The following is a 12,876-nucleotide window of genomic DNA, read 5'->3' as shown; positions in this document are numbered from 1 at the left end:
CGTTACACCACCACTTACTCGTCGCTTACATTGGTCAGTGCAGTCAGTCTTCCTTAGTACCTGATTGAGCCACTATCCACATTCTGCATGTTCATTGGTAGAAGACTGTGTGTATGAGCTACATGCACAGGCCACATTTGCAGGGCCTCTGACTTTAGGAAATACCGTAAATCCTTAGTGACACAGGATTAAAATTCTCTGAATAGATTATAGCCTTAACAGTAGGGATGCAAATCCCGGGTCCTCTTTTTCAAACCCCGGATTCGGGATTGAAAAACGCTTATTCCAGTATTGGCATCCCTATTTTTTTTTTAAAAAATGCCCTGGCCGTCATATGTACATACCTGGGCGGGTGCGTCCAGGATCCGGGTGTGTGGCAGGGCTCAGGAGGCGATGAGCGGTGTGGCCAGAAGTCAATGTGGCCTGTGCAGCCCCTGGCCTGTGCAGCGTGACTACTGACATTATGTCACACTGCGCAGAGCTGCGTTGGGAGAAGCCGGGCAGCATCTGAGTAGGAGCTCAGACTCTGCCCGGCATTAGATTAGATGCTAAAGATGCAGAGTGGCAGCAGGACTGCAAAAGTACATAGGTTTGAGGGGTTACCCATAAATCATGAATCCCCCCCCCTATCCATATAGTGAAGTATGGCCATACTTAAGTGCAAATACAAAAAACAAGGCTTTTTTCCCCCTGAATTTAAATAACCAATGTGAGCTCCACTGCCATTTTCAGCAGATACTTTGAACATCTTTAACAGATTTTAGCACACAATGGACCAGATGTACTAAGCCTGAAAAGTGATAAACCACCAACCAATCAGCTCCTACCTGTCATTTTTTTTTTTTTTTCAAACAAGTCCTGTAACATGAGAGGTAGGAGCTGAATGACTGTTTTAACCCTTTTGGGCCAGATGGACCAAGCTTGAAAAGTGATATCCAAAGTAGTGAATATTCTGTAAGTATATAATGCTTATTACACAAATGTTAGTGATGTGCAAGTAACCGTTCTACTTTTTTACTTTCTCAGCTGAACCGAGAAAAAGTGTCCCAACCATAGTTGTTGGAGTAGTTGGTATGGGACATGTACCAGGCATTGAGATGAATTGGAGTACTGATGTTAACATCCAAGAAATCATGAGGTAAATATGTCCCTATTTGCATGTGAGGATTGTAACTTCTTCAAATAAGTGCTTTTTAGTAATTCTTCTACAACGTGACCATTTCCATTACAGTTGGGTTTTAGCAATAAAGGGGTGTTTAATCCTCCGCTGGCATTGAAAAGACATCTCTGAAAAATGAGCCTTACTTTAAAAGCAGTTGGGCTTGTTTTGCCTAGAACTGCGGTGGATAGTCAAGCTCCCAGACGGATCTCGACAATTCACAGCAAGTTTCTTGGCCATGCCCTCTTTTTTCGGCACTTGGGACAGTTAATCCGGTCTGTCAGCTTGCTGTAGAGCAGGCTGAGAACGAGACTGGGTCATGACTGCCAGGACATCCTGACTGACGTGAACAGGATTGAATATCCCCTATAGTCTCTGTAATGCAATGGCTGCAAATACACGTTAAATAATACAGGGGGGTTTATTTAGTAAGCGTCCGATTCTAAAACCTAATGCTCCCAAGGTGGGACAGTAAAGTTTTATATACTCTACAGGGTCCATAATTTTAAATCTGACCTAATCCTTTCTCCCTTTTCTTTTTCAGTGTACCTCCCCCATCTGCTCTGAATAAAATTATTACATTTACTGCCAAGGTGACATTTTTTGGACTTGTAGGTTATGGTTGTTTTTGTGTAAGTAAAAGGACTGTCCGGTTTATTCTCTCAGTGCCAGCCACACAGTATTGCATTCAAAGACTGAACAAGGTCTGGGATTTTTAAATTTTGCACCATATTTCATGAACTACGGAACTAGCTGTACTAACTTCACCATCACATTGTCTATATGAAGTTGCAGTTCAACACCCGGTTCGCACCAAATGGCAGTTCTGGACACTGGTCAGACAGATCCTAAAGCTACCCAGTTATGCATTTTGACGTCTTTTATAAACCACGGTTTTAAATTCTAAAATGTATCACTTGCTTTGCATTTTTTTGCCACATGGTACACTGAATTATTATTATTTTTTTTTTAGATCCAATTAGAAAATTTTTTCTCACAGATTTCTTGTTTCTTAACACATGTACACTTCAGTGATTAATTATACAGCACTCAGTTTTGGATGATTTGGAAATGTTTTAATGCAAATGATTCACTATCTGTATACCTTTATGGAATATTTCACCTACACAGAAAGATTTCAATCTAAAATCAAAAACTTGCACGAGTAAATGGTACTGTCTAATGTGGTATCAATTTTTTTTATTACTATATATTTTTTTTTTTTTTTAAATACCAATACTCAAAGGTCTGTCTACAAATTTGAGATCCTTTTTAGAAATCTTCCAATGCAGTGTGGTGTTTTTTTTTTATTTTGGGGTGGTGAGAATGTGTTGAAAAAGTAATGAAAATATTTAATGTAGGCTACATCTTGTATATATTTCAAAAAGACTCAATCCAATGCAAAACCTAATGGCATGTATTCAATGCCGGTGCGAGCGGCCGGCGAGGGGGTTAAACTGCGAGGATCGCAGAAAACCAGTGATCCTCGCAGTTTAACCCCCGCGCCGGCCCCTCGCACTATGCAACGTTCCAGGGGAATCCTCGCAGTCACAGAACTGCGAGGATTCCCCTAAACTGCGAGAGCCGAGGCTATTGCAGCAAACTCGCTGTAATTAGCCTCGATTCTCGCAGCTTTTGGAGGCACATACGCCAATTCCCCCTCGCTCAAAAAACGGAACGAGGGGGAATTTGCGTATGAGGGGGGTCAGTTGAATACTGACAGGGTGAGCGGTGACTGCGAGCAAAAAGTCCTGCTCGCAGTCACCGCTCGCCCATGGCATTGAATATATGCCATAGAGTTTCATCTAAGATATCCGATTAATTTACTATATCAGATTTAGAATGCACATGGTGCCTAATAGTCATGCAACTTATTAGAGGTACTTTTTGGAATGTCTAACTTAAATACAGCTTGATACACTGATATTGTTTCTGTAGGTGATGACCAGAATATAGTGAGAATATGAAAGGTCTAGGACAGGCCTGTCCAACCTGCATCTCTCCAGCTTTTGTGAAGCTACATATCCCTGTATGCTGTTAAATGCTAAAACCTGTGGCAGGGCATGCTGGGATGTTTAGGTTCACAATTACCTAAAGGGCGGCAGGTTGGACAGACCATTGCTGGTAAATTATCTTGGCATGTACTGACTAAAGTGGCTACTTGAATGTATTGTTCACTAAATGTGATTAGTCTCCAAAAGAACTCTGGGGAAGATTTATTAAGCTCAGTGAAGTGATAGTGTCTGGTTTTTATCAACGGCCAATCAGCTTCTTACTGTAATTTTTCAAGCAAAGCCTGTAACTTCACAGTTAGGAGCTGATTGGCCGGTGATAAAAAACAGACACTTCATCACTTCACCAAGCTTAATAAATCTACCCCTCTGTAACAGCAAGGACTATTGGTGTTCGTTTTTTTTTTTTTTTTTAATGAAACCTTTGTAATGTGGAAATATTGTCTATAGCAACTTATGTGTAAAAATGTTAACTATAATCTGCTTGTTATGGTGTGTACACACTGGTACAATCAGCATGAGATTTTGACTATATAGTCAAAATCGCATGCAGGTCGCACAGGTTTTTTTACCTTGCGTTCCCGATGCGCACTCCCGTGGCAGCACAAATCGAAACCCAGATAGACAGGGCTGCATTTACTTTATAGTGCACATCTGCACTATCGTCCAAATCGCGGGATATGGTCATTGGGTCCACATGTGTCTAAGTCGACAAAAGCATTAGGTCGACAGTCAAAAGGTTGCCATGGGGTTTTTCACTGTTTTATGAGCCGCCATGTGCTGACCAGGCGGGATTTCATGCCCTACCATCCACTAAGGCGTGGTGGGAGAATGTGCTGAGCGCAGTGAGGCACCGTGCCCAAAGCATTGCAAGCGATGCGGTGCACTGGAAACGGTCTATGTCGACTGTATCTACATTTGGGTCAAAAAGTGAAAAACCCCAAGTTGACCTATTGACCTGTCGATCTAATGCTTGTCGACCAACATTCTGTAGACCAAACGTTCCCAACCCCCAAATCTCATGCATTTCGTCTGGCTTGCTGTGCGATTCGATCCTGATGCGATCTGATCGCATCGGGATTGAATAGCAAGCCTAATCCATAGACATATGTTGCCTTCCTCCTTTTATACTTTCTAGGATTCTACTAGGAAGTTAAACAAAGATACAAGTTGCGCTCATTAAAATAGTATTTGGTAATTTTTAGAATTCTATGGGAATGGTATTATTATGTTTTTTTTCTTTCTGCCTTTTGCATGAAAATATTGCATTTTGTATGGTCTTAAACTAGCCTTTGTTGCAAACCAAATATTTGAAATGTACCTTTTTTGGAGCAATTTACAAGCTATTTTGAATACGTGACTTTCTCAAATTTGCTTTTGTGTCTCAGGAATTTTTAAACACTGTGTGATTTGAAGAGTGTCCGCTTTTTGTTTTTATTGAACTTTTCTAATCGCATTTGAAGGTTTGGGAGTTTTTCCCCTTCATTAACATTAACCCCAGTTAATTCTGATTTTAAAGTATTATAAAAAAAAAAATGAAAAAAATATATATAATTTTATATACAATAACTGCATGCCTGACACCTACTATAGGTTTAAAGCTGCATGAATTCCTTTTTGGTTACAGTGGTATTCGTAGGAAATGATTTGTTCTTTAGCAGACTTTTTATGCAGGACCTATATTGAGGCAACTCATTTCTTACTATCAATGGGGAGTCAAAACCCACCTAACAAAGCAATGGGGCCATTTTGTTTCTGCTATACTGTAGTGGTAAACAAAGTAAAACGGTCTGTATAAACGAAGTTTATCTTGCCTGAAAAAAGCACTTCATGTTTACAAACTCACAGGGCTAGTATCCTCATTTTTGGAGATTACATCCTAACCGATTTATCATTGGCAAGATTTTCTACTTGTTTACTACAGAAATCCTCCAATTTGCTTTATGTACTGTATCTTCAAGGGGTGTACCCGCTGGGCTCTGCAGGTTTCACTAAGCGAAGTCCTCATCAAGTAATTAGCCATCAGATAGAAGACTGCAGACTACATCCTGCCTTCCCCCAGCTGCTGCCAAATACTGTGACAGGCGTCTTAGTAAAAACTCCCTTGCCTGCACAGGCTATATGGCCGGGTTATGGAGACACTGCAGGGTCGCACATTACTATCACCCGATGTGTACACATGGACAGTTCTGGCTAACCTAGGGGACTTTGATCTAGTTAAAATCATCTGGCCGATTGCCCTGTGTGTACACAGCTTTACTGTTTTACCAATTTGATTTAAAAGTGCCATGAATATATGGAATACAGATTTATTGTATGTATAAAAAGTCTAGGTGTAGAAACTCTTTTGTGCCACCATATGTGTTCTGTAACCAATCATATGTCCTATGTAGCTTGAAAATGTCCTCCAAACTTAACTTAGATCATGGTCAGAAGCCTAAATTGGCTGGTAAATCATGGGACTAAATAACCCCTTTAAATGAAGGCGATTGGCATAAATTCTAATGCTATTTTTTTTTTTTTTTAGCAATAAGTTGCCTGGCCATGTTACTGCTGTTCCATATACTGTAACTAATACCCCTTTTACACCAGAGCCGCAACCCGGATTAATGCCGCTCCAGGCCGGGGCTTGGTGTAAAAGAAAGAAAAAAAAAAAACGGGTCCTGTTACCCGGTGTCCGACCCGGCAAATGTTCAGGGTCTGACACGGGGCTTCCCTGGTGTCGGGGGCAGTGTAAATGGGTAACCCGGGTCATCCGACCCAGGGACCCATTTCCTCCAATCAGGGACCCCCAACCTCCGGACCGCAGCACCCTGAGGTTGGGCAGGGGCTGCGTTCAGCCTCTGCTGCTGTCCTATGCAGACAGTAGAAGAGGTGAATGGATGCCTGTGTTCGGCGTCCATTCACCTCATGGACGGAGGCTGGGGGCAGCCCAGCAGCTTACCTGGGTGCTGGGCTTGCCCCCAGTGTGTCTGTCGTCGTTGCGGGGGTGACTATCGGCGGGTTTCCCGGCGCTTGGAGATGCAATCTCCGAGCGCCGGCTCAGGGCCTGAATTCACCGGCGTCCCCTACCCGGCATAATGCCCGGGGGAAGCCAGTGTAAAAGGGAACTGCCGTTTCGCATCCGGGTCCAAAAACCCTGGTGTGGCCCGGCAGTTTTGGTGTAAAAGTGGTATAAAGTAGTACAATTGTACAGGATTTGCTTATTTCTAGTCTATTTTAAGGGGTGTTTAGCATGCAGGTCAATAGAACTTCCTAATCCTGGTGTGTTTTTTTTTTTTTTTTTTTTTTTTTTTTTTTTAAGATTTATTTTTCTATTCCTTGTCTTTAAATGGCATAGAAATGATTTAGAACACTTATGCCGATAGTGTCCCTGCTTTTACTGAAATTGCAAAGCCATAACATTTTATTTGCTTGATTCTCATAAATGTACATTTGCTATTTTGCATTTGGATACATTTTTGCAATAGCAGCGTGCCTTTTTAAGGTTATGGGGAACATTGTGATTTATATGATAAAAATAAAAAATTGCAACAGTGATACCATGTTTGTTTGTAGTATTCATTTAGTCAAAGTTTTAACTTCTGATGTACCCCATACACTTGTGCAATGCATTGACTCATCTTATGCAAACGCATCTTATTGTGCTTGGAACTTTCCCAGCCAATCAGAGGGCCGCCCTGTCTTTTGAATGTGTTTTTTTTTTTTTTATTCAAGTTCTGCTGCCCGCTGCGGACTACCGCCTCATGCCAGTTCTCCTGTAACCCGCTTCACTACACTACCCGCATAATGATTAACCTGACATTTGACTGGCTGGGCATCTCATTGGTTGAAACATTCAATGTGCATAGATGCAGTCCAAATCAATGGATTGTATGCAGTAAGGGCACCATTAGTCGTCAATGTGTTCTGCATCATTGCATGTATAACTTTTACATAATAGAGCATGGGATGGATCAACAGTACTGCCAAAGCCTTGCAGATAAATCCAACTAGTCATTAGTCCTAATTCTCTGTACATTCTCTATTTATGTGCGCACTCTTTCCCTCAGGGTAATGTTTTTAGGTCCCTTTCTTCGGAAGGAACACCCCCCAAATACAGCAGGTCACTTGAAGGTGGCATTCAGACTCTAAATGGTGAAAAATGTGCTAAAAAGGAACTGCAGATGATCAAGGACACATTAAATTGGTAGCTTCCACCGTTTACTTCATGGTTGAGTTTGTCAATATATCAATGTGCAAATGCAAACACCCTGTGCTGAGTTATTATTGTAATGAAAATTGATCAGCTACAGCATGGGTCTTCAAACTGTGGCCCTCCAGATGTTGTGAAACTACATGTTCCAACATGCATTGCCACATTTTTTTTTTCCTACAAGAGAATGCCAAAACGGTCAGGGCATGCTGGCACATGTAGTTCAAACTGTGGCCCTCCAGATGTTGTGGAAGACTCATGAGCTACAGGATCAAACTGGGTCATCCGTCCTGTTTTATGTGGATAATTTGGTAGAGCGATTCAACACTTATGTGTGCATGGCTGTGTTTAACTGATAGGGCATCTGGTGTGAGAGCAAGATGGGGAAAACTTGTGTTCTGGTAGTGAGCTTTTTCTCAACTTAAGTAAAAACCTGAGGAATATGCAACATGTGGTCATGTATGTAAGTGCTGTCCTAATACAGATAGGAATTTCAGGATAATGCAGTTTATGCTGTCTTATCCCCCATCCACTATTGCAATATGGCCACTTTTTTATGAAAGTCTGATGCATTGCTGCAACGGATTGTGTCATATACTTGCGATGTGAGGCGTGTTCCTGGGCGCATTTCAGATCTTAAGAGCTACCATGAATATTTCTTGCAGCCCTTGTTAAGTTTGCATACGATACATTGTATGTGGTCCTCTTGCTTACAATGTATCATTTGCAATACTGTCCCCCGGTAGATGCCTTTTTGGGATCCAACTGAGACACATCATTTATATATGGTTGTTGGCTGGACTAAAGGCCATATATTTTGAGCTAACTAACTTCATAGAAGTACTGTCACGGCTGTTTACTCCTGATTTGTGAGGTTCTGGAATACTGGTTTGGTATACATCCTATTCAATATTCGAGTATCGGTTTGCTTTCGCCCCTGAGGAAGTCATACTGATGAAACACGTTGGGCTCTACATCCTAACCGACTAAACTCCTACTAACAAACAGTCAAAGAACAGTACTAACAGCGACTAACAATCTGTCAAAGAAGTGTTCATGTGAAAAAATTGAAGTGTCTACGTATAACCAAAACTGTTTACTCTTGTAATACACATATATGTGTCTTTTATGTCATGTTTTAAAGTATTTTTAGGTTTTCTAAATTACATTGGGTATTATCAAAATAAATATATCATTATATAGCGCCCTCTGAAACCGTCTTTTTGTATATGTGTGTGTGTGTGTGTGTGTGTATGTGTGTATATATATATGCAGTTTCTTATATAGTGCAGCATATTCAGTTGTGCTTTACAATTTGAATATCACATCTGTTGAATATAAGGTTGCAAGAGACATCCTTAAACCATGGTCAAACTCTAATGGGACAAGTCCAATCTCCTCTGACCTTGGCAGCTAATACATAGTAAGAGAGAAACACTATTCTAAAATAGAACAGAAATTTAATCAAATCAATAAAACTGCATAAATGAGAACCATAAAAGTAGGGCCTATTGAAAGGCAGGCATTCATACTGCACCGTATTAATATTAGTAGTCTAGACACGGACAGAGTAGGATGATGCTTAGCAGTGTTAGTTGGAGAACATAAAGCAAAGTCCTGTTAGGGCCAAATGGATAAGTAGTTTTAGTATACTGGGGAGAGAGTCAGTGTAGTGCAATAGGCATTAGTAACAATGTGATATATTTACTACTCCTTTTTGAAGACAGCGTGGTGATCATGAGCCTTTAGCCAAGACAGGTGGCCACCTGAAAAGCGTCAGACTATCTGTTACCGGCTTGGTTAGCACTTCCAATAAATTGCCATATCTGGCTCTGCCGCGGGTCACTGTTATCCAAACATGAACTGGTACCAGAAAAGAAGCTTGATCTAATGCATTTCTCCGGCTTCCTCAGAGAATGTCATACATAGACGGCCTGACCTGTACCTGTTTGGGGAACTTTCAGGGTAGATCAGGCACAGTGAGGTACTATTATCACCCTTGGAGAACCTATATATATCAGGCTTACACTCTATTCAGTCTAGCCCATACAACTATAATTATAGTTGGCAGTCAGCTTTGTTTCCCCCCCTGCACTGAGATAACTATTAGGTGGGATTGTTGGCTCCTGCCAACAACAGACCTGCACTTATCTTTTTCTTATACCTATCTCTTGCACTCCTATTATGTCATCAGTAGTGATTTCGTGACAAATGCCTGGGCTGAATCCACTCAGCAGGATAATCAAAACACCTTTGCCAACAGCAGACCTACCCTTTATTTTTCTCCTAGAAACTATCAATGGCTGGTTCTCAAAAGGCTCACTAACCGACCGTTCACTGCCTTAGGCACACAGAAGGACAGCAGTAGCCTAAATCACAACACCTAGTTATTCTTCTATATTTCTAGCTTAATTTGATTTGTTAAGGATACTCATTCTTCTCCACCTCTCTAGCAGACAGCATTCTACTATCACATTGTTTAACTGAAATTGGGATATTTGCTCAACAGCCTGGAATTCAGCAAATACAGCCATCTGAACATTAGATCACAGGATTCTTATCCATTGGGTTGTGATCACACATACTCAGGCTGTTAGAAAATCATTAATTAAACATTGTTTTTTTTTTTTTTATCATTTAATTGTATGTCCATGTCACTTGGTTTAAAATATGAAATAATTGAGACTAAACAAATTATTTTTAATATTTATTAATAGGTTACATTTTAATAGACAATATAAGAGTGCTCCAAAGTCGAATTTTCCTCTGTTTTTCTTATCTGAATATATATTGACTCGTGTGAGCACTACCAACAAGGTTAATGGTCATAATTGTCCCAAACTTATGTTGCTTTTTGAATATTTTCTCAAATGCACTAATGACTTCACGACATATACAGTGCTGTGACAATAATAATCTTTCTATAGTATATAAACACAGAAAAGGAAGAACACTTTTTTTTTTTTTATATGGCTTATATTTAAAATATGGGTACTCTTTACCTAGAACGGCGCCCACTATTTTGATCTTGGGCATCGCAAGGTAAAAAATCGCATCGGTTGCATCGCATGCGACCAAAAAATCGCATGCGATGCGACCGACGCGATTACCGCGATTTCACATAGGGAACAATGTTAAATGGCCCACAGAGGCCAAATAGCCACCCTCAAGTGTGAAATGGCCCCCCCAATTGTTAACGCCACCCCACGATCAACGTCAACCCGAAGCGTGGCGATCGGCGGCGGTACGCGTCCTACGACCTTTTCATACCCCCACTATCCATGTCAGCGTGGAGTTGAGAATAGAAAGTGTGGCGAGCGGATACCTTCACAGGTATCCACGTCCCCTCGCGGGGCTCACCACACTTTCTATTCTCAACTCCACGCCGACGTGGATAGTGGGGGTATGAAAAGGTCGTAGGACGCGTACCGCCGCCCCTCGCGGGCACGCTACACGCGCCACACTTCGGGTTGACGTTGATTGGGGGGGGGGCATTTCACACTTGGGGGTGGCTATTTTGCCTCTGTGGGCCATTTGCCTTGTTCCCTATGTAAAATCGGGTCAATTGTGCCATTTAACATTGTTCCCTATGTGTAATCGCGTCGGTCGCATCGCATGCGATGCGACCGACGCGATTTACATTTTATATGTATTTCTATGTGAAATCGCGGGCATCGCATCGGTCGCATCGCATGCCATTATAATGGCATGCGATGCCTGCGATGGGCGCCCTTCTAGGTAAAGAGTACCAAAATATGTTGAAGCCACTATTAAGTTCTAGGGAAAGTATTTCCATTCATACTGAATGTGGGCAAGCCATCGCCCAAAAAATAGGGTGTAATAACTATATTTGTCCTTACAGTATCCTACTAGTCCTATTCGAACCTAGAAAAAACGGTACTTGTGACTTATCTGGGCGCCCGATGTTGAAATTGTATGCCAGTACCCTAAGCATGCGATTTGACGCGATTTCCCTTGAAATTCCCTTTAAGAGAAAATCGCGTTGCATTGTATGCTATTGTATTGCATGCGATGCGATTTGATGCGATTTTAATATGTACAGAAACACAGATGCCTGTTTCATATGTGAAATGGCCTCCCAGACCCCATTTTTAATTGTATACCCACCCTGATGGCTAAATGACCCCCATTGTTAAAGCCACCCCACTATCAACGCCAACCCGAAGCGTGGCGAGCGGCGGCGGTACCCGTCCTCCGACCTTTTCATACCCCCACTATCCACGTCGGCCAAGGGAAGTGGATACCTTCACAGCTATACGCGTCCCCTCGCCACACTATATAAAATCAACTCCACGCCGACGTGGATAGTGGGGGTATGAAGAGGTCGGAGGACGCGTACCGCTGCGCTCGCCACGCTTTGGGTTGGCGTTGATAGTGGGGTGGCGTTAACAATGGGGGGCATTTAGCCATCAGGGTGGGTATACAATTAAAAATGGGGTCTGGGGGGCCATTTCACATATGAAACAGGCATCTGGGTGCCTTCACATATTAAAATCGCGTCAAATCGCATCGCATGCAATCTGATTGTATGCGATGCGATTTTTAGGTGCGATGAAGAAAATCGGGCGCCCAGATAAGTCACAAGTACCGAAAAAAAACTAGAGATGTTTACATGGCGAAATATATATAAGGTAGGTACGGATCAAGTAAATATAAATAGTTCTTTATAAACTAAAATTATAGGCTCTGCCATTGACCTCCCTATGTAATTGGGAGGTTACACTCATTTCCACCTACCAAAATAGAGATGGTTGGTATGTATGTTACACTGGCCAGGAAGAATTGTATGTGAGACCTATACATTCTGAAATCTTTTCTTTTTATTTTGTCTAACTCTTGCTCCCAGTGTGGAATAGTTAGCTGGGCTGCCAAAGTGAGGAAAGGAGGTTAATGTATAGATAGTGTGGTGGGGCAGCAGGTGCATATCTGCCACACCCTTTTCAAGCTTCAGCACGCTTGCAGTGACTTTACCTACATATACACATCTGACATGTAGGCATCATCTCACACACTGGTATTCTACTCTATGGACTCTTCTGTGCAGGGTTGGATTATAATGGGGGCACAGAGGGTCAGTACCCCTGGGCCCCCTCTATCTAGGGGCACCCTGTGGTTGGCATGTATTTAAAATATATATATTTTTTTTAGCTAATGGTTTTGTGCATGGGAGTGAGGTAGTGCTGCAGCTTCACCTACTGTATCTGCCAATGTGACCATTATTAATGGTGCTGAGCATCCATAGTCAAGACACACTGTCTGCACAAGTGTGCAATGCATTACTGGGAGTTGACGAAGTCCCATAACACTTTGCACAAGAGGTCAGAGGCTGACAGGCTTGTGCTGAGCTCTGCTTGGTGGAGCTCATTATATGCTTCTCAGGCCCATGAAGGATAGCAGCAGCAGCAGCTGCTGCTGCCTAGTCATGGGAGGGTTTTTAATCAGAGGCAGCGCTGTCGGGGCTCCTACAGAGTAAGGGACAGATGGAAGCT

The 12,876-nt window shown here is 42.0% G+C and overlaps 1 protein-coding gene across 3 annotated transcripts in view; it reads left to right on the top strand.

Moving 5' to 3' along the window:
- The window catches only part of TRABD (TraB domain containing), a 30,761-nt gene extending 24,048 nt beyond the window's left edge, over positions 1 to 6,713 (top strand). For all 3 annotated transcript variants that reach the window (XM_083182886.1, XM_083182885.1, XM_083182884.1), the window contains exons 9-10: positions 1,027 to 1,138; positions 1,704 to 6,713. In XM_083182886.1, coding sequence (XP_083039012.1) covers positions 1,027 to 1,138; positions 1,704 to 1,878 — 287 coding nt within the window. In that variant the 3' untranslated portion in view covers positions 1,879 to 6,713. The remainder of the gene's footprint in view (positions 1 to 1,026; positions 1,139 to 1,703) is intronic.
- The last annotated feature ends 6,163 nt before the right edge of the window (positions 6,714 to 12,876 follow it).

Source organism: Crinia signifera, chromosome 4, assembly GCF_055691185.1.
Source record: "Crinia signifera chromosome 4, ASM5569118v1, whole genome shotgun sequence".
Lineage (NCBI taxonomy): Eukaryota > Metazoa > Chordata > Amphibia > Anura > Myobatrachidae > Crinia > Crinia signifera.
This window is presented reverse-complemented; position numbering and strand designations above follow the sequence as displayed.